Here is a 24,784-nt window from a genome sequence, read left to right on the forward strand (position 1 = left end):
CTTGGCAGTGCCTCGTGACCTCCCTTACTTCCGCCAACCTTCTCCCCCGGACTTTGCGAACACTCCGCATTGAACCGGTCGCATCGTGCAGGACCATGGAGACCGTTCGCAACATCCAGAATCCCATCCCTCCGGTGGTGCTACAGCCATCCAAGTGGCTGTCACTCTACGAGGATTTTGTCGCCAAGAACTCCAGCTCAGTTGGCTCGGTCGAGTCCGCGCTGAGGTCATTGACCTATATCATCCCAGGTAGGATAGATTTCGGGTCCTTTTCACGCGGTCTATTGCTAACATGTCTTTCTTCATCATGTAGGAAGGTATCGCGAATCAGAAATCCCTTCAGAATGTGGTAAGTCGGTGATACCCAGGTGCCCCTATGGCGAAGAGGGGCGCATGTCATCTAAACATCTCATGCAGTGCATTCCGGAGTCCAACTTCTATCGCTTTACCATGATTCCCTTGTGTCGCGAGTCATTTCTCGACTGCCTTCCACGGTCCCTCGACCACCACCTACCCCCCATGCCCGATACACTAAATACTGGACCTCGCGGTCCTCGCTCTACCATCGAGTTGCCGTCGCGCTGCAGATGCTCCAATACACAGAGCTTCTCTGGGAGATGACGGCGCGGCGACGTGGGCAGAAGACCCGATGGCGTGTCGTCGTCTTCCTTGAGTTCGCCAAGGCGATCTGCCGCCTGCTCTTACTTCGATTGACCAACTCGAGACCGTTGGTCAGTCCTCCGTTGCCGGAGCGGGAGGTGGACCCTCGGACGACACAGGGAGAGGAGGAGCAGAGTGACTGGAACGGCATGGAGACTCCCACCAGCGAGCGTTCTACAGACATCAGCTGGACTATGCCTCGCACGGGTCTATCCCTGCCCTCCCTCCCAGACGTCAACGACGTGTCGAACTACCTTATCTCCAAGGTTCTTACTGCGGATGATATCAAGCCACCCAAGACCCTGCTGCACCGCGTCACTGGACAGGGACAGTTGGCAGAGGTCCTGTACATCCTGCGACCAGTGGTCTATGCACTGGCTATGCAGCGATGGAGTGGAGACCGGCGCAGCTGGCGGCCATGGTTGATTGGCTTCGGTATGGAATATGGTTGCCGACAGCTTGCCAAGCGCGACTTCCGGGAGCGAGTTGCGGGTGGTCTCCGTGGCTTGACTGGACTCGAGCGAGAGGAACTGAGGAAGCGTGGATGGTCTATGGGCTGGTGGTTGTTGCGAGGTGCCTTCTACGAGAACATCACAAAGTGCGTATTCAGAAGCAAAGTGTCACCGCTAGTTGCCAGAAAGCTAACGAATTACAGATCATGGTTGCACAGTATGACCGGCAAGATGAAGGGCAAGCCGCTTTTGGATATGGTGGGCAGTGTTGTCGAGGACTACGAGTATCTTTGGGACAACTACTACTTCTCGACTGCCACCCTGTGATTTCTCATGCCCGGACTATCCTTTCACTTTCTCCTCATGATACCCAGCTTTTTACTACACCACTACATGACTTGATTCCAACGACACTTGGCGTGATTGGACGTCTTTCCTTTTGTTCAGATCGTATTGTATTGCCTTGGATATGCCTGATAGGGTATCATCATTGTTATATATTAGCTTCATCACGCCTTTAATCCCATGCCAACCCAATGCATCGCATCATATAATCTCTGCTTGTCGTTGTCCAAACCAGTCTCTTAACCCGTCCTTGCTCGAGCTTTTCCCAGGCCCAGACGCTAGAAGGAAGTCACTCAGCATGCCATTCCCCTCGTCGTCATCCGCAGGCCAATCTACTCGTGCTCCGCCCTTCTGCTCGAGCATCTCCTTCGCAGTACCCCAGCTGAAGCGACACTCGCTACCCCAACCAAATACAGGATCCATATTCCGTCGGAGCCAGCCGACACACTTGGAATCCGAAGGGTAGCCACTACCCCAACCCTCGGGGGCCATGGAGGCGTCGTCGAGCTGTTGCGCCTTGAGCACAGACTCGTACAAGACTTCCAAAGCGACATCACGCGTCACTTTAGCAGCCACACTGGCAGCACTCACACACGGATACAAAGAATCCGCCTTCTTCGCCACGGTGATTTTAATCGACGGGAAGATCTTCTCGAGTTTGGCCTGGTATGTAGCAGGATTGCCAATTGTATCGATATATATCTCCTGTACATTGACAGCATGGTCTTGTAGGACGCCGCGAATAATCTCGATTGTCGCATCCATGGCTTGCGCATTGAGATTATACACTGCAGTGCCTGGTTTCATCATGCCTGAACCGATATCACGCGCGGAAAGAACCTTAATTGCATATCCACAGGACTCGTATAGGTTCTCGCCGGGGGTATTGATCAAGCGCATCAAATTGGCGCGCACGGCAGGTGTGAGGACTTTGCTGTCGTCGAAGCTGTGCTCTTGCGCCAGGAGGGAATGGTGTAGCTCAAGAGGGAGATAGAACGCGCCGTAGACCATGGGGCCCAAGACTGGACCGCGACCGGCCTCGTCAACACCCAGCACACATGGTGTAGGCTCTGTTGTCTGTGGAGTTGTGGAGGACTTGTCGTAAGGTGTAATTCCGGCCGGGCAGGGCGTGTAGTAGGCGTAGGAATCTCCCGAGAGTAGACGAGCATGATCTATACTGGGGGGAATAAAGGACATGGCGTCATCAGATGCATCGATAACGGTGCCCTTGCCCATATTGATTGAGCAATGCACAAATGAAATGAGAGTGTGAGTTTAGAGGATAATCCCATTGAAGAGCGTCCCAAAAGTATGTCGACGCGTCGACCATTCGGGCTTAGCGGCGGGCGCGCGTTTCTCCCCCAAATTCCACCGCATCATTCCATCTTTCCCCTCTCCTCCACCCGCGCTGATTTACGGACTTTTTTATCTTTTGTTCCTTGCAAAATTACTACAGAACACACTACTTTGTTCAGTTCTGGTCGCTTAACCTCTGTTCAAAATGGCGCGTGGTTCCACGAAGCCCCGCGATCTCGACTTCTCCAATGTCGGAACTCAAGGAAGGTAAGTCGCGCCTCGTGGTTGCTAGCGCTTGCATGAAAGGGTTGCTGTATGCTGACGCAAATGATGCGCTTAGACGGACGGGTCTCACGATGGAGGAAAGAGAGCGCGACGAGTATGGAATGGAGGAAGTAGACGGTCTATTCTCGTCTCCTGAGAAATCGCCGGCGAGACTGAATGGGTTCTCCCATGCAGACGACGACACTGCCAGCTCTGAGATGTCTATTGAAGACGGTAAGCTTCCTACTGGCTATGCGCGCCGGTTTAATACCAATTGATGACTGACAGTGTCATTCTTCTACGTGATCAGATAATGCGCCGGGACCTATGGATTTTCTCAGCGCTTCAAATAACGCGCGCAATACCTTTGCGGCATCTCGATCCCCTGCGAAAGCCCCTCGAAGATCCCCTGTCTTGCGATCTTCCCCGGACGATAGGGAAGATCTTGTGGCGTCTAGTCCGTCGGATGGCAGACGTCTGTCCTCTGCGCGAGGAGACCCAACTCCCTTGACCAATCGCTCGGTGAATGCAGGTGTGACGAACAAGAATGCTGCGCGACAGAATGGAAAAGCACGACTAGTAGCCACAGAAGCGGCCGACTTTTCTGACGGAGATGGCGAAGGCGACGAAAATGTGGATTCCTTTGCTGCCGGGCGGGATGATTTCAGTGACGGATACGATGAGGGCGACGAGACCGTGATGCCGGAGGAACCTGCAGATGTGAATGGACAAGAAGAGGAGGCGTCTCCAGCACCAGCGGCCCCGCGCCAAACAAAGACGACCGCATCGAGTTCGAAACAGCCGAAAAAGGGACCTGCGGCAAATACAACAAAGGCGACCAAGCCTGCTGCTAAGCCGACCGGGAAACGAGGCCGCGCACCGAAGTCCCAGCAAACTGCAGACAATGAAGAGCCCGTTGAGGCTAGACCAGCCAAGAAACCAAAGACCACAGCCACGGCCTCACAGGCTCTACGGGAGCCCTTGGATCCGGAATTGAAACGAGTGGTCGAAAACTATGCCCAGCGTACTGGCCCATTGAAGGGTCGCAGTCTATATATTCTCAAGCGCGAAGATCCCACCAGCAGCGAGACGACCCACACCCGCTCAGGACGAGTGTCTGTCCGTCCTCTAGCGTACTGGCGCAACGAGCGGTGTGTGTATGGTGATGAAGAGGCTGCTGAGGGAGAACGGTTCCCTCTCTCGAAAATCAAAGAGGTCATTCGCACTGAGGAGCTTGAACCGGAAAGGCCGAAGAAGGGGAAGCGTAGCCGCAAGGGCAAGTCAAAGAAGCAAAAGGATGAGTCCTCGGATGAGGATGAGATTGACGATGATGCGGATCTTTGGGAGAAGGAAACTGGTGTTCTGCATGGCTACGTTTCCAAATGGGACCCTGTGGCACAAACCAGCACAGCCGAGGAGGAAGTAATAGGTATGATATCGCGTATGGTGCTGGGAATTCTTTCGTTGCTAACAAATTCCTGCAGACATCGCGTACGCACCATCTGGTTTCGAGACAAGAGAAGTCAAAGGCGCGTCATTCAAATTCGCAAAACTCCTCAGTTCTTCATTCATCGGCTCCGGTGTTGTTGAGCTTCCACCGGATGGTGTCAAGAAGCCCAAGAATTCAAAGAGAATGCACATGGTGTTCTATGTCTGCTATGGCCGAGTCCAAGTCGATATCTGTGGTGTTCAATTTAGCGCTGGCAAGGGCTCCGTGTTCCAAATTCCACGAGGTGAGTTTACTCCATGATCACACAAACTACTATCCATCTACTAACACTTCTTCTCTTCTGGCAGGCAACTACTACAGTTTCCAAAACTCCCATGACAAAGATGCCCGACTATTCTTCACCCAATGCTGTCTTCCAGAAGGGAGTGAAGTCCCCGTGCCAACAACAGAGAATGCGGTACAAAGCGAGTTCGAAGCTGAAAGCGGTCCATCCGAACCCCCAGCCGCAAAGCCTCGGGGTCGGCCCAAGGGCAAGCAAAAGGCCAAATGAATGCTTTGACTTTGATAGTCTGTTTTTTACTCTGCTGTTGTTTCGAGTCTCGTGTGTCCAGCTGGAGCTGGTGAATGTGCTATGATATCCTTTCTATCTTGTCTTTTCTCTTCTAGCGGGTTGTATTCTTTACTAGGGATTCCAGGTTGTCGGCGTTTCCTGCAGATTTTTTAAATTTGATTTTGATAATCAGTGATGGAAAGAAAGAGTGATGTTTCTGTTTCGTAAATCTGCTATCCCTCTCCGTAGGTTGACTTGTGCTTGTGTAGTGAGTAGTTACGTGATGTATGCTATTGCGAGCCAACTTTGATAACTGTCCGCCTTGATGATGGTTCTTGTTCGATTTTAATGGTTGTCGATGTCATACCGCACCTGGAAGGTGATCATATTGAAGTTGACAAGCTGCAAGTTCCACCGAAGAATCCGGAAAGGTGTTGATTCTTAACCCCTCCTAACTCAATACACAAAGCTCCTCTGGCGATTTCCCTACTAGCAGCGAAGTCCAGTCCACCAAAAAGATAAATTTAGACACAATCCTAAACATTCCCAGATCTATACCCCACACCCCCTCAGATCTCCTCCATCAACTCATCCAACTCATCATCCAAACTCAAAGGAGGAAAATCGCCCACCTCAACCTTCTCAGGTTTCACAAAAGCACCACACTTCTCCAGACACTCAAAGTAACGACGACCACCAACACTACCATCGTTCTTCCCAGTGGGCTCATCCAACTCAATACCAACCCAAATAGGCTGGAGTTCTACGGGAAGCGGACCATTCGCCTCAAGTTCGCGGCCAGGACCGGTAGTCGGGATTGTTGGCACGGGGCCAACGAAGCGGATTGTTCCGCGGCGGATATGTGGTGGGGTTGATGGGAGGATGATGGCTCTTTTGTTGATGGCGATACCTTTTATGAATCATTAGATATATTCAACAACTACACTTATCGAAGAAGGGAGAAGGGAGAAGGAATTTGGAGTTGAGTAAATATGGCCATACCTCGACTAGCAAGCTCAGCCTGATCCTTCTCGACCTGCTTACGCAGTGATTCCTCGGGGGAGAGCGCGTTAGGATCGAAACGGCCTAGTTTCTGGTTTCTTTTCCAGGCTAGGACGGAGTCGGAGAGGGTTTCGTAGGTTTCTGGGTTCATTTCGTACTTGTCGACTGAGGAGAGGTCGGTGAAGTTTGGACGCATGGCTGGTGGGCGGGAGTCGTGGACCTGGTGGTTTGATTAGTAGGGTTCATGATAAAAACTGCTGAAACAAAGCTTCATCTTGATGGTGTGGAATATGTAGTTTCTTATAGCGAAATCAGTTCAGGCAATGACCACCAAGTAGCCAATTCAACCTGGGGGTCCCGAAACAAGACCCCTGCATATCAAAAGCACTGTCACGCTTGTGTCCAGCACTGAGATAACCACCCTTTCCCAGCAACCACAAGATATCCCACCAGAAACCAACCAAAAACCAAACACTAAACAAAACAAAAAAAGAGAAGGAAAAGACCTACCTCAATCTCAGACCCCTTAACAATCCCATAATCCCCAATAAGCTGGGCATCATTATCAGCCCACTGATCCGGTCGACCAGGAACCTTAACACGCAGACGCTGACTACCCGGCGGAACACCGGTCATAGTCTCGAGTTTACTCTTGACCTGCTCGATCGTCCAGGTAGGCGTGATACGGCGCTCGGTCAAGAATCTAGGCTCTGAGTCTGCGGAGCGCGCCGCGGCGGTCGAGGTGATGATGACGGAGACATCTTGTGGAGTTGGCTGGAAAGCCATTTTGATGGTGAGAGTGAGAGTTATGTTGAGAAGATGCTGATGCGAGGCAAAGCAAGGTAATGTTACTCGCTCAGGGGGAGTTCGGGCTTTGTAGCGCCAGAGATATTCCTGGGTGGTTTGTTAGCGGGGTGTTTCAGAGACACAACAAGAGAAGGCCAGAGTAATCAGAAAGGGAGAGATTATATGTAAAGGCAATGTGTCACATGCTTGAGGCCAGGCATTGAAGCTCGAGAGCATCAGTCCAACATTTGATATTGGCATATCAAACTCCACGCATGGCCCCGGGACTCTGTGTGATATCTTTCCCACCATCAAAGCACACGTAGGACACCCACCGTGCAAAACACCCTCGTTTACAAGCAAAGCAGCAGTATACTTACTCAGGCAAAGTGAAGCGAGTGATGGACTGCTGAACACCACTCGCTGGGTATCCAAAATAGGTGCGCTTAGTCAGCCAGCAGTTGGATCCATCGAAGAGGAAAGAAAGAAACGCGTTAACAAGCTAAAATTACCTTCTGGCAATCTGCAGCAGGGTCGGACAGATCTAGATCTGGAATATATGTGCTGCAATTGTACTGGGATATCCTGGGAGAGATGTGGAATGAAATTTCTAGATTTTAGATCTCTTCACATTGGTACTACATACAGAGGGAACAAGGACCGGGGATGTAGGGAGAGAAGTTAGAACAGATGATGTAATTGGATTTCATTGAGAAGATTAGAGAGAACTATATATTTCAAGAAAGTATTTCCCTAGTTTAACCTGATAGATTCCAAGTATATAAACTCTCGACAATAGTAAATACGATAGTTATAATATATCTGTTCCCCCCTCCGCGGGGCAAGAAAAATCCCCGAACCACGTGATCCCTCGCTTGCCTTCCGCCATCAACCAGAAAGAAACCAACTTGATACTCCATATTCCAGTGCCCAAATACACTACTGAATACAGTCAACACCATTTACAGCAACTCCCAATCATGGCAGATCAAGCCGAAGTATACGAGGAGCAGAATGTGCATGAGGTGTATCAGCAGATTGCGGGACATTTTTCAGCTACCCGGTACAAGGTGAGTTGACTGAAAACACTTCCCCGCTGGCTAACTAGCTTAGACAAAAACAGAAGCTAACGAGTCTATTACTGCTTTTTACTTACTAGCCGTGGCCAATTGTTGAGAAATTCCTCCAGGGCTTAACACCGGGTTCTGTTGGACTGGATGTTGGTTGTGGCAATGGCAAGAATCTCCAGGTGAACCGGGATGTGTTCATAGTAGCTTCTGATCGGTACGTACATTTCACACTTATAACTCCTACAGTTTGTTTACGCGTTGGTTACTCTTTGTTTTTGTTTCCAAGGTTATACGAGGGAATTCGTAAATTCGTATATATGGTTCTTATGTATTGTCTTTTTTTTGTTTGTTTTTTATAGTAAAGTTTCTCACTTCACATCACTGGAATGCTCCTCATCTTTCTCATCCACACACACAATCCAATCCACTTCCATGGGAAGGGAAGAACCTCTGGAATCTGCATCCCATGACTAACACAAGTGCCTAGATCCGAAAACCTGGCCAAGATAGCGGTCCAGCATCAACCCCATTCAGCAGTGGTGGCCGATATCCTCCACCTCCCGCACCGGGATGCGCACTTCGACTTTGCCGTCTGCATCGCCGTAGTCCACCACATGTCCACCCCAGCGCGGCGAATCGAAGCCATCGCCGAGATTCTGCGGACCATCAGACGCGGCTCAGACACGCAACCAGGCGGGCGAATCCTGATCTATGCATGGGCACTCGAGCAGAAGAACAGTCGTCGTGGCTGGGATAAGGGAGACTCGCAGGATCTCATGGTGCCGTGGGTGCGCAGGGCTAAGCCTGGCTCTGGCGAAGAGGATCAGACGTTCCACCGGTACTATCATCTGTATGAGAGCGGGGAGTTGGAGCGTGATATTGAGCAGGCGGGAGGAGTGGTGGTGGAGTCCGGGTATGAGAAAGATAATTGGTGGGCGATTGCAACGCACAAGCACGATTCATGATGGCATGGGGAACGGTTCACTTCGGGAGCCAGCCCTTGAAGAACAAGTCCATTGTCACCTGCGCGAAACGTGAGGAATGTGTGGAAGTTGGAGAGGGAGGAGGTCGAGTCGACTATCGTTGTTTCCAAAACAAGAGATTCCCTCTCTCCATATATCCTTTCCAACCCAAATCGACCAAGAAAGAGGGCAATTCTTTCTCGTCGTTCCCTTCTCTCTTTTACCAAAAGAAAAAAAGGAAAAGAAAAATTCTCGCAACAGAAAGATGGGCGCATGGGAGGTGGACACGCAAATTCTCTATACATTTCACGACCTCCCAACAAATCACGGTATACCTCCAACCGGCGCTATGCAATTCGTATCCAAGGGCGGACAAAAACAGAAACCAAAGGAAAAAATAAAAAGAAAAATGGCCGTATGGGCGTGATCATCATCTCGTCTTAGGGCAAAGTTCGCGGAGGCATCCCCATATGCGGGCCCGGGCCCATCAGACCCGGCGGGGGAATTCCCATATCGGGAGGCCGTCCAAGGCCATAGAATTCTCGTGGCGGAGGCGGGGCAGGTGGTGCGTACGCGGGGACACCGGCTGTCAACTCTTCGAGGGAGGGTAATTGTGGTGGAAGGCCGGGCAAATGGCCTGGGATAGCGCGTGAGGTAGAGCTCTTTCGAGGACGAGCTAGAGAGGTACTGGCACGACGGGTTCGAGTGGTAGGTGGATCGATGGCGGTGCTTGATAGTGAGAAAGGTACCACGCCTGCGCGGCGAGCCATCTCTTGCTCTCCCAATTGCCAGTGCATGGCCTCTGCGGCCCGCCATGGGATAGCCATTTCTTCGGCGACCTTGGACCACATCTCTGCTTTGAACCTACTCGTTGCTGTTAGTTTTGAGATGGTTCCTCCGGACATCCGACCACCGGGTTGTGATTTATATCCTATGATCCACACTCCCCAGACGGTCGAGGGTTCATGGCTTACCGTTCATATAATCGAGCCAATTTGTTCTTCTTATCTTCATCCCACTCACTGCGACGTTCCAGATAATTCTGATAGTGAAGACGACAACTGATCGCACTGCGACCTGGCAACCGTTTGCTGATATCCTCCCACTTCATCCCACTGCCCCGCAGCTCGATGATCAGCGCATCCTCCTCGGGCGACCACTTAGATTGCTTTTTAGCGGGTGACTCGGCGGTATGAGCTGGTTGTAGACGCTTTGCCGGAAGACCTGGAGCGGATTTGATCAATGATGGAGCCACAGCCGGCGGGCCTGTCAAGATTGGTGGAGCGGTTGTCAAGATTGGCGCCGCGGGGACTGGTGGAGGGATTGAGAAGCCCGTCCGAGGGGGATAGAGAGGCGTGGGATGAATCCCCGGGGCTTCTTCCTCATCTTGGGGCTTGAGTAGTAGTGAGATATCCACTTTGGCGGGCGGCAAGATAGGCCGATTTTGTAACGCAATCATATGCGCGATGGAAACTGGCGGGTCTTTTCGGGATGGAGAGTAGATAGGCAGGACTTGGCCCCCTTCCAGAAATGAGAAGATCCAGCTGGAGGAGGGGGTAGAGAAGGGGAGAGGGGAGGGGAGAGAGTTGAGGTTGAAAGGGAAGGAAGAGAGAAAGAAAAGGACAGAATGGGGAGAAAAGGAAGGAGCGATAGTGTCGTAGTATAATAGTCGACGATGGAACCCAAAGCTTGCGATCTTAGGGTCAGTCTTTGGATGACGACACTCAACAATCAACAGTTCGTTCCGGATGACCCAGGTCGGTGGATGATAGTCGTTGTAGTAGTATTGCCTTCTTTGTTTTCGTCCTCTTTTTTTACTCTCCAGTTGATCAACCAGCAGCTATTCAAAAAGCCGGATCAACTGTGTATTCGGGGGTTCTTCACAACAGAAACTCAAAAGGACTGGGTCTCGTGCAACGAATGGTGACGTCCAGAGTAGAGCGTGAGGGCGTGGCAGAAAGCGCGGTACAGGTACAGCGAGTACCGTGGAAATGGGGTCACAAAGTACACCGAAAGGCAAAGAAGAGGGGAGGAAAAGAGGAGGGGAGAGAATGGAAAGGACAGGAAGGAAGTCGTAGATGAAGGTAGAACAAAAGGAGGAAGAGGTGGTGATGGTGGTAAGTAAGAGAGGAAGAGGAAAGAGGAAAGTAGAAAGAAGAGTGGGATAGAGACGAGTGTTTCTACAGGAGAGAAGAAGGTCCAGAACCAACAAGATGAAACCCAAACGATCGACGTTGACAAGCAAAGTGGGAACCACCAGAGAGCCTTAGAGTCTTAGACCACGACGGAGTCCCAATCCACTTTTGGGTCCCGATCCCAAGGGAAAAGAGAAAATAAGGTCGGGAAATGGGGTAAAAATAATAGAATCAAATAAGGACAATGACGGACATAAAGGAAATATAATAGACTACTTTTTGTGGTCTGTGAGTCCCAGTCAAAGTTACTCCAAGTTGATTTAGTAGTATCGTATCGAAGATGATAAATTGATACGGGGACAAGAAGCGATCGAAGAAGAATAACAGAGACAGCGAGAGAGAGGAAGAAAGAGAGAGAGAATAGTGGAGTCTAGGGTAGACAGGCAGAGCAATCATTTGAACTTAATTAAATCAGAAATTATGGGATGATTAAAGCATGAAATCATGAAATCATGTTTGTATGTTGAATAATACTTAGTCGAAGTATTATTCCCCCTCCTCTGCCTCCGTAGTAATTTTAATTCCTTCATCAGGAAAAATCCAGTAAAATAAAAATAATAAATAAATAAATAATCCTAAAAAAACTCTATGGAGTCTCTTTCCCTGGAAACCACAGTTGACCATTAATATAACCCTACTGTAGTCTCCATACCCCTGCTCTGCTCTGGCTCTAGCTCTGCCCTAAAGAACAGTAATATCTCCGATCCACTCACCGCTGTCGCTTTTAATTAAAGATTGCTGGCGTGAAGCGGTCAAACCACGTTTGGTCTGTCGGCTTTGCCCTCTCTTTCTCTGTGCCCTCTACAGTCCCGATGTAGTAATAAGTATTACACCTATTACTCTACTACTGTACTATCTTTTTCACTGCGTATACTACTATACAATCACATCACATCTTGATTGCAATCCCGTCTGTGGCGGTCATTGCTTGATTGCTTTCGCCCTTCATTTCCCCCTCCAAGTTTCCCACCAACACGGGTTGTGGAGTCGGGGCACTCCGTCTGAAGAAGAACGGCTCCGAGATTAATCTTGAGATGAGATAGATCCTCATTTACTGAGTGCTTCGTAGTTCGACTACAGTATATTAGCACATAACTGTAGTAGTAACAAAGACAAGCAAGAACCGAGAACTAACAATAATAACAATAATTCGACCTATCGACAAGCATCGACTAACCAAGTTCAGGAAAGAGGGGCCAAAATCAACAACAAAAAGAAGAGAGAGGCCCTAACCCCCAAGAAAAGCCTAGAAATAGTAGGAGCCCAAGAGAGAGAGAGAACCAAACAGAGTAACAGACCCTCTTCCAAAACCGACTCCCCCCGATGAACATGGTTCCCCCCTCCCTTCCTCAGCCGGGCCCCGCATTCATCCTGAAATGAGATTGAGGGATGCGTAACGGGTTACGGGACACTTTAAAGGCACAGCACGGACCAGTCACAAACGTTGGTAACGGGCTGCTCCGGCCCAGACGCTAATCCCGCCCTAATGCCATGCCGTTGCAACTAAAACTAAACCAGGGGTGCCACCCTTGAGAGTAAGAGAGAGAGGAAACAATAAAGAACAATACTTGAGACTGTAGAGGAGGAGAATGAGGTATTATTCTTCAAGGTCATTTAGATATTTCCAATAAAGTACCAAACTAAACTAAGAATAGCAAAGTGGCAGAAGAAGAAAAGAAAAAAGGCAGCACTTGTCGGGAGGGGGCCGATCGCAGCTCAACGGCTTTTGGTGTCGTGCTGCTGGTCCCGAAAGCCAAGAAACTGACTCCACCGACCATCACGAGGGGTTAGAGGGAAACCGGTGATGATTATGTGGGATGTATATTATATTATTGGAGAAAGTTTTTTGATTCTCTACTACTACATCCTGTGGCATGAATAATGTAGATATCATAATCATTCATAACTACATTCCTAACTACCTAACTATCAGCCACCTCGACACGTTCCTCTTCTCCATCGCCACTCGATCTTGAAGGCTTGAACCTATAATACTCACAGAGACAAGGATCCCATCACAAAGCTCTAACCAGTCTATCCCCAATAAAAATTAGTTATACATTAGCAGGAAAGAGGGGTTATTCTCTACCAAGTACCTACTTAGCTACTAGCTACAGTACATACAGTAGTACCTAGTCAGCTAGTACTTCCATCTTTCATGCAGGTATCTAATCCAATCTCAGTGGATTGGGCCCGGGACCTGGGTATGTCCGTGTTCGCCTCTGTCCCACCCTAGGCTGAAGGTGTGGACTTTTGGCTTTTGCGTTGCCTCTTTCGAGCGCATCGCTTCCGAACAGTTTGCAGCCTCACATCCCCGTGCAACCACTCGGGGATTTTTCTTGTTGCTTAGGGCTTGCGCTTGCGCCTTGGTCCCTTGCCCCCTCCACCCCTCCAGGCCTGCACCCCCGTCTACCCTGGTCTGAGTGCTGCACCAGTCTGCCTTGGCTGGTTTAGTTGGCTGTTTAAGAAAGTACTGTGCATGATTATGATAGGTAATATAGGTAGCGTAGCTCTTGAGCTGGGAGGTTTAGTAGTACATCATTTGAGGTTCTTCAATTTCTTGACTATTACTGTAAATTCTGGCAATTCTTCCCTTTTTTTCAATTTCTTTTCATTTCGCCTCCATAGTGGATCCATTTCCCCTTGGGTCCCGGGAACCCGACTGACTGACACTGACTTGGCCATGTGTTCAGTTCCATAGATACTTCTTTAGGAACTTTCCACTCTTCTCTATTCATCTCTACTGTACTTATCAATTAGAATTCTACACTATCCAGCAATAATAACGATTTAAATCCCAAGTTACTATAACTAACAATCATTCTTCTCCTCCAACTACCTTATTAACCGTTCCACCACTCCCAGTCCGAATCACAATCTCGCCCTACCCATCTTCTCTGGAACGGCAGCCTTCCAGAAGCTAGCCTGCGTCGCGGTTCAACACGGGATAAGCTTGACGCTGTAATACCCTCTCCGTGATGCGGTCCATCGTTCGCAGTTGTTCCTCGGTCGGCCTTGCAATGTCAATTTCGCATTGCTTAAGAAGGAAAGAGAGAAGAATAGACAAGAAGGCGAGAAGGAGAAAGATAGAGAACGGGCCCAGACCGGAGTGAAATTGGACCCATTGATCTGTTGGGTCTAGAATCTCCCAGGTTTATATGGAGAAGGCCAGGACTCCATACAAGGAGATTGAATATGATTCACCAGTTTTTTTCTGCTCTGCAGGCTGTCACCGGTTCAGGTCCAGGTCCAGGTTCCACTATGGGTATGGTGTCGTGGTTTATTCCATCATCATTCCAGACTTCGACCTTGACTGGTACAGTACTGACTGTACTCAGTGTTGGGTTCCCGGTCGCGCACAAGACCAATGAATAGGGCAAGCCCCGACTTGCTTAACTGACCATTACTCTCCTGAAATTGATACATCCCATTATAAACACAATTCTTCACGCCCTCGGTAAGCTCGAGCCACGAAGGGAAATGAAAGCTACACTAGCTACACTAACTCAAACTTCAAGGTCAATGTCTTGTGCAGGGTTCGTCCACCCGCGACCGAGGCTAAACTTAAGCAGCTAGCTAAGGTCTCAGGTTTCCTCCCCCTAGACCCAACAGCCTAACAGGCGTCTAAATGATCCATGTTCCATGATCCATGATCCATCAATCACATTAATCTCCCCTTGCCCCGTCGTTCCCTCTCTTTAAAGCGCGGTTCGGTAGCATTTCCTCCTTCTGTCAAATTTTAATGCCTGTCATATTTTTTTTTTCTTTCTTCATTTAAAGAGTGGAGAATGATTATCTTGTTTTTCCTGGTACTGGGAATAGAAGGCTTTCGTGTTCGCGCCTCTTTTCAAGCCATGTGGAAATCATAATTAATCACATAATTTAACCTAACACTACTAAGCACTCCGTAGTATTGGAGGAACTGAGAACTAAGGAAATTGGAGGTGTTTGGCGGACTCGCGCGACCGGGTAAAAAGAAGAAACTCGTTCCCACCAGATTAAGGGACCGGTGGGGCTGAAGGAGGAATTTGGTTTGGAACCTCGGAGATTTAATGTCTTGCTTCTTGCTTTTTTTTTCTAATTACAATGGGATTGAAGGGGAGAGGAGATGGGTTAGGTATGGATGTGGTTCACTACTACTTCGGGTATAGCAGAAAGGGGAATGTCTTAGGAGAAGATGAGAGAAATGTCTATGACCCGTGGTTATAGTTTGGTGAGTATGTACATATTTTACTCCCATAACCTATAGTTACTCAGTTTGTTGTGTCCTTTGGTAGGCTTGCCTAGTTCCCCAAGTAAACTCATCTCAGTGATTGTGCACAGGTATTACAGTGAACACTTGGTTCAAGCCACTATTAGAGCCACGAATAGTAAATCCAAGTCTTCATCTTAAAGAAACATTCTGGTGAGAGCCTTCCCTTCTCATCGCATCTCGTACGGATGTCGCCGATGATCTATATAATGTATGAATCCTATTGTAATGTCTTCCTTACCCGCTGAACCTCATTTCTGTATAGTACTATCCCAACACTTATTTATGCCCGCCCATCAACCTGCATAACCTCTATGCGTCCTGCAGCCGCCAAAAACTGGGCTAATCCTCCGTGATTGGACCACCGCGCGCTCGAAGATGCTGGAACGCTGGGACAACTGGCACGAGCCCCAAGTGGCAAAGCCACCCCATAATTCATACCGCCATACAGCCCAACTCTGCCAAGCCAAAGCCAGGCGACCGTTACGCAAAGTGGCGGTGGAGTCTGACTGTTCGTTCTTGGGGGTGATGATGGTTAAATGGGGGGCTTTGGGGGGCTTTGAATGTTGGAGGCCCTAGCCAAGGTTAGGCTTGCATATAATTTCGTTTATTTCTTCAACTCGGCTCGAACACGAGTTCCCGTCCTGTGCTTACTGCAGATTGCTTGTGCTTGGTGCCGAGTAAGCCCGCGAGATCGGAAACTTGAATTTCTTTAGTTATTAGTTAGTTACTTTCCATGGATGGAGATTGTATGGTGGAAATTGGAGCTCATATGGTCGTGTTCTCCACTGCGAAGTTTGGAAGAACTAGACTGCGTATAGTATATACAGCTACAGTAGTTCTCTCTTCTCTACATAGTTTTACCGAGGTGATTCCCCTTCTTGAATATTATTATGAAATGATGACCGAAGCCTGGTGATATGTAGAAAGCTGGGAGCCGACCCGAGCGGGTTGCCTGAAACACCCGTTCAGTCCATGCGCCGCGGATCAGCATGCAACCTGTCAACCGTGCAAAGAGAGTGGTAGCTATTGATATTCCCTGCAAACGACAACAGATGCGAACAATGTCTTAATATCGATTATAATTAGCTCTGTTCGATTGCTCGAGAGTAGTGACACTTATTGATACTGTACTTACCGCGGGGTGAGGAATTCTAAGTTACTATTCCTGACTACTACTTAATCTAGGAAAGATCGTACATATTCAACTACTACTAACTAGAGCAATGGAGTAACCCCTCATCCGAAGCGAAGATCCGCTCCGCGCGGGGGTCCCTGGGTGTTAGTATGCTAGACCTCAGTCCAATGCCGTTCGGCATCTATCGTGACGACGATGGCATACCCCGATGAGGACAAGAGACAAATAGTTGAAGTAATCATAACAAAGGGAAAACTGGGGCAACGGTGCCCACAGCTCGCACTACACAGTAGGCCATCCTGGTCCGAAGCGAGGACGATCCGTGACGATCCCGTCTATCGCCTATCGTTTGGGGGGTCCGAGGAGGGGAAGCATGCAAGACAAGAGGGATGATCCCTCTACTCCGTAGCACCGAGAGAACTAGCTATATCAGCTATGTATAGCCAGCAATAAAGCAACGCAGTAGCATTATCATCACAACCTGTACAGGTATATACGCTATGTACATTTTGTACCCCGCCAGTCTCCTCCAAAGAACAGGTTCGAAATGCGACCCTGTCCAAGCCAAAGTGGCACGGCCACTGACGAGGCAACAGCCTCACACCGTCATTTAATCGACGAGCCGAATATAACTGGCTGGCCGATACCCGCTACCGCACCCTGGACAAACCATCCTGCAAGCCCAGCACGGCCACAACGCTTCAACGGTGGAGAGTGGGGCCAGTGCGACAGGGAAGCGCGGGCTAACGTTGGATCATCGTGGAACTATGACTTAAGTGGTAGGCAGCCGAGCCAAGCTGAGAAGAGAGCGAGCGAGCGAGTCTGAGCAAGTACAGTACATACTAAGTCTACTCTGTAGAGTAAGAGGAAGAGGGTCCAGGAAATCATCATTAAGAGAATCTAAATCAACGATTGGGCGATCGTTCTATATTTACATACCATTGCGCAGTGATCGCTGATCGCCCCCAAATGTCCGACTCATCTATCCACTTTGATGGAAAGAATAATGTCCGGTTTTTTACATTTTATTTTTCCTGACACTTCAATTTCGCATTCGTTTCACGGCTAAGAAAGGACACTACTGTAAGTAATCAGGATTGACCGACAAATTTAATCTATTCCGATCATCATCATCAATACTTGCCGACGAGCAATAGGAATCACGGGAAATAGAATGCTAATAATCAAAATCGACCGACCATCCCGCCATTCACGCCAAAGCAATCTCACAATATATTACTTTATAATTTCCCGTAATATAATCCTAATCCAATCGATCGGAACACCCCCAAACTAGGGTTTAAGTCCCAGTTCATTCCACGAACTAGAAACACGAGGAGATTGAGAACAAGGGGGAATAATAAAAAAGCAAAAAAAAAAAAGAAACAAAAATTACTCCAACCTCCAACCTCCAACCTCCATACACCAAAGGGAGATTTCTCGGAAGGGCCGACGAGAACGACGGGGAGAGGGGAGGGGGTCCACATTCAATCAAAGGCATGCAAGTGGCAGAGCTGAAAAAAAGTGGCGCCCAAACCGTTTTTCATGGGGCAGTGCGCAACAGTGGGTCTTCGGTAGACGCGAGGAACGCTGCTGTCATGGGCAATCGTAGGAGATGAAGTATCTAAGTATTGTTGGGGGGATAATTATAGAGAGAGTTAGGTGTACAAAGGTACAGTGATCTGCTAAGATAGACGATGTGGACTGGAGGAGCTCAAAGACGTGGACAGGCGAATGGAGAACAAAGTAAAACATTGTGTCAGTCTTGAGACCTCGAGGATCCTCCTATCGTATTTACTTTATGGAGTACATGAATAAGTCAGGTTGAGGTCTAAAGGAGGTATACTCCGTAGTTCGCGGCTGAGTTTCTCACCCGTAACTCACCCAGCTTCAGCTTCAGCTACGGCTGGAGCTGTAGCTGTAGCTGTAAGCTCGAAGCTCAATATTTTAGCTTTTCCGAAAACCTAGTCAGAAGCCTAGATACGAAAAGACGAGCTACATATATATACAAAGATGATACATAGATTAAGTTGTTACCTCGGAAATACCGACACGGTATGCCTCTATCCTCGACTAATAAATGGCTATGGAAGAGCCTCGCCTCGGAAAATAACAAGAAAATCATCGAACAAAATCACACTACATAGCATAACAAACTGAATAGCAGGACCGCCAAATGACTACAGCATTCAGCGAGGGAGCCGCGGCGGCAAAGACGCACTTTTTGCCCTACCAGGAAATAGGCAAGAGTTGAACAACCAACCTGCATTAGCAACTAAGTTACTAGCATACCGATTAGTCTAGTCAGTACTCGGCATACATGCAATTCAGATACACTTATGCACCCCTACGGACCTCCAAGACCCCCCAAGACGAGTAAAATAGCGGGAAGCCTCCGTAGCGCAAGCCCACAGCTGTACATCATCAAAGTGCTAGCCCGCCTAACAACCCCCCCACCCCTCCTCCAAAGTGGAGCGCAGCCTGACGAAAAAACCTACTGTTCTTACAGTATTGTATGCAACCCGGCAGGAATTAATTGGTCGCTCGCATTAAGTTCGATCGAAATGCGAGATCCGGCCGAGTCCTTGGATCCTGCCCTCCGAGGGTGGGTTGGGTTTGGGGAGGGGCTTCACCTGAAACACTCCTTTTGCCTTGTGGGGAAATTGACCTGCCCACTTGTTATTCCCCTCTTCTACTTGATTATTCCTTTTTTCAATTGTGATGAGCGTTGTCTAGACTCGGAGATGATTGTATTGATGAGTGTTGTTTGTTACTCCGTTTTTGTAGATAGTTAATGCGTAGATAGAGGTGTATGGAGGAATAACCAGGGCAAGTACAGTACAATGGACGGGATGGGGGCTTGGCCTCGTTTGGAGTGGAGTTGATGGTGGCTCTATGGATAATAACTCCGTACCTATGACCACTCACATACTCAAGCTTTGTATGAAGGACGGCGTAGAGGTGCAGATGGGTAGCAGCAAGTCATGATTCATGGCAGTGATCGTAATACCCAGTAAACTTGGTCAACTATGTACTTCATCCAGGAACCATGAAGCAAGAACCGGTTCATAGTTAATATTGCTCTTTTCTCCCCGGGCTGAAAGGTACTACTGGAATAAAGTCCTGGTACATTTGCCATTTGCCATCCACAGGACGAGTACGTATATGTACTTCGTACTACTAATAATATCAATGACTGACTATCAGTTGACCGTTAGTTCGCAGACAACCTGCCATACCGTTTCGCCACATCCCCATTCCAGTAGCAGCACGGTCGATCATCACAACCTTACGACTGACAGGTTGACGCCTCACATCACCATCCAAGCTTCAAAGCCCAGTCGGTGACTAGACTCCTTCCAAATCGAAACGATCGGAGAGAAGCGAAAACGAGTCACAATTAAAGCCCTGACAGCAGCGAGGCTTGAGAAGGGGGAAAGAAGAGTCTAGACCTTGTCGGGGGTTAGGGATCCAGATTCCTAGCTTCTGGACCATTGCGGAGTCCAACCCGTTGATCTTTATTCACGGGAGAGTGGCTAATCCACGGTTCGGGATCTGACAACCACAACCGCCTCTGCCACGGCAGGGCGTGAAATTGCAGGGGGTTGAGAGGGAGAGAATGGAAATTGGGCTTGGGGGGGTTGGAAAGTGACAGGCGATAGATCACCTCGGGGGCCTGATGGGGGCATGTAACATGGACTGGTAGTAATTGGGTTGTTGGGTAGACGTGGCAAGGACGGAGTTTGGTGGTGCCTGAATGGATTCATGGTTCAGGACACTTCAGGTACCGGTGAATGAATGGCCAATGCCATGATAGATTCTATGTGAGGGGAGTAGCCGGTAGTACAGTCCAGTATGCTACAAAATTATGTAGAACATGAATGATCTTTTTGAGGATCATTCTATGAGAAAGAATCTGGATTCCTCGCTGAAAAGGCAATGTAGTATCATAGGTAGAATACTTGGAAGGTATAGAAGAACAGACAAAGAAAAGTGACTTAGTACATTCTCCTTTCTTAGCTACGGCGGTTGCTTCCTCTTTGATGGATTGGAACCACACATTCTACCCATGAAACAACCCTCGTGATCTCGAAACTGTCCATGTCGGACTTGCGTTTCTTTGCCTGCACTGCGAAGCCATAGAATCCGATACCATCTCTCTGTTCGGCTTGGCAGCGCTATTTTGTCGACGACTTGAAACAATAGCAGGGCGTCTTTTAGCCCAGTGAGAAAACCCATAGTAATTCCTATTCATTCTTTTTCCTTTCTTGGCATGCCACCTTCAAGTCTCTTGTCGATGACTTTCTTTGAACAAAGCATCTGAGAGCGCTAATAGCATAACCGGGACCTCCATAGTTCGCTGTGTGAGCCACGACAATCTGTCGCAAAGAGTGCGCCTCAGGAAAGTGATGGAATCTGATTTATACATAGCTCAAAGGCCCCAAGTGAACCAGAATTCCTCTCTTTGCTTTCTTTGTACCTAGTATCCCTGTCAACAATGAACAGCATTTTCGTGTACCATCTCAGCCCCAGTCCTCAACCTAAACTCTCCATTTCCGTAATGACCAAAGGTCAAAGAACAAAGAATTCACCACACGCAACGAGAGGGTGGCTCTCCCTTGGAAACAAGATAAACCGAGTGTCCATGCCTCCCAAATCTACCAGAGAGATTTCTGTTTATACATCCTTCACTTCCAAGCTGTCATAGCTATCTCCAAGAATCTCGCTTTGAATACACGTTTTTTCCTTCGAGTCTTGTCAAAATGCCACCCACCCGTGCAGTAAGTCCTCCCATTTCGCCGTGTACCATTCACGATTCTAATGAAGACACAGGTCGTTCCAAGTCCTCAATGGGAAAATCATTGGAAAACCGCCAAGACACTCAAGGGGTTCGAAAACACCGACGGTGTGAGCTGTTACCGAAATGCGATCCTGCAGATGCTGTTCCATCTACCTGTATTCCTGAACTGGGTACATCTGTGTGTAAAAGCGCACGTCGATGACCAAGGGGACTGCCCGAATGGAAGAGACCTCGATACCACCGAGGACGAGGATACACGATGCAAATTGTGTCGGCTGCATGATCTGCTTGACGCATTTTGGGATCCGACGAGTGACAAAGAGGATTTTGGAGTTGCTGTGGATGATTTCTGGGACGTGATATTCTAGGACTGGCTTGATCGTCAGCCTCAGGATGGCTCTGACCGTTATGGCCCACAAGATGTTCTCGAGTTCGTCGTTGAGATTCTAAAGCAACTCTCGGAAGATCTCTCGGGGCCGCTGTAAGTACGACTATTCCCAAAGGGCCTTTTATCTGGTTATCATGATACCAACATCGTTGTTCCATAGACTTGATTCACTGAACGATATGATCACTATCCACGCTTTTGATCACAAGACATGTACTGGTGACAAGGGCTGTGGCAATACAGCATCTAACCTCGATTCCTTTCCTCTCTTGACAGTCCAGTTCCCTGAGGTTCAAGATAGCCAGACACTCGAACAGGCGATCGAGGACTCCTTTGACAAAGAAGTGATAGACGCTATGTGCATTGCCTGCGAAGCAAACCCCCTGGAGGCGGAGTTAGTCCTTACCGAAGTACCAGAGGTCCTAATTGTCCATCTCGGGAGAATCGGCGAACGGGACACAAGACCCGGAGAAACTGAAAGATTCAAGATCAATTCACAAATTGACTTTCCAGAAGAAACTATCATCAAAAAAGAGTGGCTGGATCCTAGACTTGGCGGTATCAGGAAGGATATCAAGTATGTGCTTTCGTCTGTGATACTACACCAATCAGAGACTACGGATGGGGGCCATTATATGGCTGTAGTCAAGAGTGAGAATGGAACTTGGACTCTCACCGATGACACACACCTCCGCACCTACGAGTCCTTCGGGGAGATGGCCGGCACAAGGATCATCCGGGAAACTGCGTATATCTTTACATACCGTCGGCTTCCTCTGGTGACTCGGGGTCCGGAGATTTCTTTGAAGGAATCTCTTCAAAATGCCAAATACAGTGATCCTGAACCAGCCAAAATCGATGGTGAGATGGAAATCGATAAGACGTCAGCAGGAAGCCATAGTAGCATTGAAATCGACGAGGCGCCCGCACAACCCGATGGTACCATGGACATCGATCCTGTTCCAGTCAATGGGACGAATGCTGCGGGACGTCCCCAGGCACCCAGGGTTGTGCAGCAATACGACGAGACTGAAATCGAGCTGGATGAGAAGCAGCGTGGTACTCTGGAGGTGAGGTTTACCACCAACACTGGGGTGACTACCTTGAAGGTTCATGTCAAGGGAATGCTCTGGAATGAATTGAAGGACTCTCGGCGACGCGCCTCTGCGGGAAGAAGACCTATCACTAGAAGCGTGGCCACTTCGAAACAAGCGTCTGATGCGGTTCCCCCAAAACCAGTCAAGATTGTCAAGATCAATCCCAAGGCAGGGATCTTGGAGAAGAAGCCTTCCTCGGAGCTGGTCAATGGGAAGAAGGGACAGCTGGAGAAGATCTCGCCTCGCAGTCCTGGTCGGGTAGTGAAGAGGGATGCTCCGAAGCAAACTGCCCCGAGGAAGACTGCTCCAAAGAAGAGTGTGCGGAAGTGAATTTGTTGGAGGTTTGATGGTGGTGAATATGGCTTTTCTTTCTTGTTGTCGTGTTTTTGTTGGAGTTATACAGAGTGTTGCTGGTTTGATATATATTTTGGGAGGTAACGAGTTAGTTTGGATTTATTGAATCACAATGTCAATTTTCAAGCATGAATCTATCCAGAATAGACATATAAAACATGCCTCCAACACATCGACATATTTTGCAAGAGAATGTCGAGGCGTGGCTTGTATAGAGCTGGCCGTCTCAACATCGTCTTCCGACCCGCTTGCACCTCTCCCTCTTCCCACCCTTCAGCAAATGCCTACCCGATCAAACATGGAACAAGAATCAAATCTACACAACCTCCCAAGCTCAGCAGGCTTCATCGACCGTCTCATCAACGAGCTGGCCAGATTCCAAGCGGATCTACCCAGAAACACCCCAGCTGAACTAGACCCGCCCAGGACACAAAGCACCCACCAGCCGAAGCCACCGCAAAACGCACTATCACGACTCTCACCATCCCAACTCGCCAGAGTCAAACCACTACTACTCACATTACACTGTCTCTTCCCCAATGATCTCCTCCCAGCCCTGGACATCCTGGACCGGAGGCTCGTGCAGAGGCTTGTAGTGCGCGGGGACAAAGTCAATGCCGTACCATCGGCATCGGCATCTACCCAGGAGGGCCACCCGGGGAATAATAAAGAGATACAACACGATGAATCAAACACAGCAATCAATCAAACTACACTGGACGATACCAAACCCGAGGATACACTCAAAGAGGATCTATTTCTCTTTCTGGTAACATCCGCTTCGTCAGCCCCTGCATACCCCATCGGAGCAGCACCGGCATCATCAACTACGACATCAACGTCAACATACACCACCATACAACAACCACAAAAAGTCTACGAAGTCCGCCTAAACGCCTGGAACTGCACATGCCCCACCTTCACGCTCTCCACATTCCGTGATCTAGAATCCCGTCTACACTTTGTCTCCAAGCCCGATCCAATTCCCAGCCCCAGGTTCAAGTTCAGCTCGCCTCCTCCATCCAACACTGCAATGCTGCGTGACAGGGACGATGGATCTGCATTTACATCTGCGCCCACATTTGCATCTACATCTGCGCCCGAGTCTGCATCTGCAGTCTACCCCTTCGGTGGGACATTGACTTGTCCTACCGACCGGGATTCGCCGCCAGCATGCAAGCATATTCTCGCCTGTGTACTGTTTGCGCGGTGTCCGGGGTTATTCGGGGATGGCGATGATGATGAGGACCGGGGTGTTGATGTTTCGATGGAAGAATTGGCTGGGTGGTGTGCGGGATGGGGTGGTTAAACCGATTTTATTAGGATTTGGCTTGGTTTTGATTTTGGCAAATGCATATGTATTGACGACATCGACCTCTTTGAAAATCTCCTGGCCTATCGGATATTTTGATCAATGGCGGGATGAGATTTTACTCCGCTGGTTCGAAGCAAGAGATGGTGAAGCGAGGCGTTCTGGGATGAACTGTTTTTCTACGACGCCACACGTTCGGCATGAACACGCTTGTCAGCCAGCCATGATGATGAAATTCTGCAGGTTGAATCCACAAACCCACAAATCTGGTGAACGGGCCCTGCAAAGAAGAGGATCGAATCGGTACTCGATTTATTACGGTGATTACGGGCTGAACAGGGCAACGCTAAAAGTAAGCCCGAAGCAAACAGCAGTGGCGGTGAAGAAGGGAAGATTGTCAACAGTCAACA

The 24,784-nt window shown here is 48.9% G+C and overlaps 8 protein-coding genes across 8 annotated transcripts; 5 read left to right on the top strand and 3 right to left on the bottom strand.

Moving 5' to 3' along the window:
* Positions 1–95: 95 nt before the first annotated feature.
* N7473_000357 (peroxisomal membrane protein PEX16) lies at positions 96–1,439 on the top strand (the record flags this gene model as incomplete). Its single annotated transcript, XM_057146297.1, has 4 exons — positions 96–249; positions 314–349; positions 418–1,258; positions 1,316–1,439. The coding sequence occupies 4 exons, from the start codon at positions 96–98 to the stop codon at positions 1,437–1,439; spliced, it is 1,155 nt and encodes a 384-aa protein (XP_057014183.1).
* Positions 1,440–1,658: 219 nt separating this feature from the next.
* N7473_000358 (ribonuclease H2 catalytic subunit RNH201) lies at positions 1,659–2,693 on the bottom strand (the record flags this gene model as incomplete). Its single annotated transcript, XM_057146298.1, has 1 exon — positions 1,659–2,693. The coding sequence occupies one exon, from the start codon at positions 2,691–2,693 to the stop codon at positions 1,659–1,661; it is 1,035 nt and encodes a 344-aa protein (XP_057014184.1).
* Positions 2,694–2,958: 265 nt separating this feature from the next.
* N7473_000359 (Cupin domain protein) lies at positions 2,959–5,017 on the top strand (the record flags this gene model as incomplete). The annotated part of the gene is made up of 5 exons (XM_057146299.1): positions 2,959–3,020; positions 3,094–3,251; positions 3,328–4,446; positions 4,502–4,750; positions 4,815–5,017. 5 exons carry the CDS (start codon positions 2,959–2,961, stop codon positions 5,015–5,017), a joined length of 1,791 nt encoding a protein of 596 aa, XP_057014185.1.
* Positions 5,018–5,586: 569 nt separating this feature from the next.
* N7473_000360 (tubulin-folding cofactor B) lies at positions 5,587–6,805 on the bottom strand (the record flags this gene model as incomplete). The annotated part of the gene is made up of 3 exons (XM_057146300.1): positions 5,587–5,927; positions 6,020–6,239; positions 6,530–6,805. The coding sequence occupies 3 exons, from the start codon at positions 6,803–6,805 to the stop codon at positions 5,587–5,589; spliced, it is 837 nt and encodes a 278-aa protein (XP_057014186.1).
* A 980-nt stretch (positions 6,806–7,785) lies between these two features.
* On the top strand, positions 7,786–8,840 carry N7473_000361 (tRNA (carboxymethyluridine(34)-5-O)-methyltransferase; the record flags this gene model as incomplete). Its single annotated transcript, XM_057146301.1, has 3 exons — positions 7,786–7,875; positions 7,965–8,089; positions 8,363–8,840. 3 exons carry the CDS (start codon positions 7,786–7,788, stop codon positions 8,838–8,840), a joined length of 693 nt encoding a protein of 230 aa, XP_057014187.1.
* Positions 8,841–9,277: 437 nt separating this feature from the next.
* N7473_000362 (MYB DNA-binding domain protein) lies at positions 9,278–10,296 on the bottom strand (the record flags this gene model as incomplete). The annotated part of the gene is made up of 2 exons (XM_057146302.1): positions 9,278–9,701; positions 9,812–10,296. The coding sequence occupies 2 exons, from the start codon at positions 10,294–10,296 to the stop codon at positions 9,278–9,280; spliced, it is 909 nt and encodes a 302-aa protein (XP_057014188.1).
* A 10,889-nt stretch (positions 10,297–21,185) lies between these two features.
* Positions 21,186–23,038, top strand: N7473_000363 (uncharacterized protein; the record flags this gene model as incomplete). The annotated part of the gene is given in 4 exon segments (XM_057146303.1): positions 21,186–21,203; positions 21,256–21,579; positions 21,592–21,704; positions 21,772–23,038. 4 exon segments carry the CDS (start codon positions 21,186–21,188, stop codon positions 23,036–23,038), a joined length of 1,722 nt encoding a protein of 573 aa, XP_057014189.1.
* A 322-nt stretch (positions 23,039–23,360) lies between these two features.
* N7473_000364 (uncharacterized protein) lies at positions 23,361–24,371 on the top strand (the record flags this gene model as incomplete). Its single annotated transcript, XM_057146304.1, has 1 exon — positions 23,361–24,371. The coding sequence occupies one exon, from the start codon at positions 23,361–23,363 to the stop codon at positions 24,369–24,371; it is 1,011 nt and encodes a 336-aa protein (XP_057014190.1).
* Between the last annotated feature and the right edge of the window lie 413 nt (positions 24,372–24,784).

The sequence above is a fragment of the Penicillium subrubescens genome (genome assembly GCF_028828155.1).
Source record: "Penicillium subrubescens strain IBT 31985 chromosome Unknown utg000001l_segment0_segment0, whole genome shotgun sequence".
NCBI classification, from domain to species: Eukaryota; Fungi; Ascomycota; class Eurotiomycetes; order Eurotiales; family Aspergillaceae; genus Penicillium; species Penicillium subrubescens.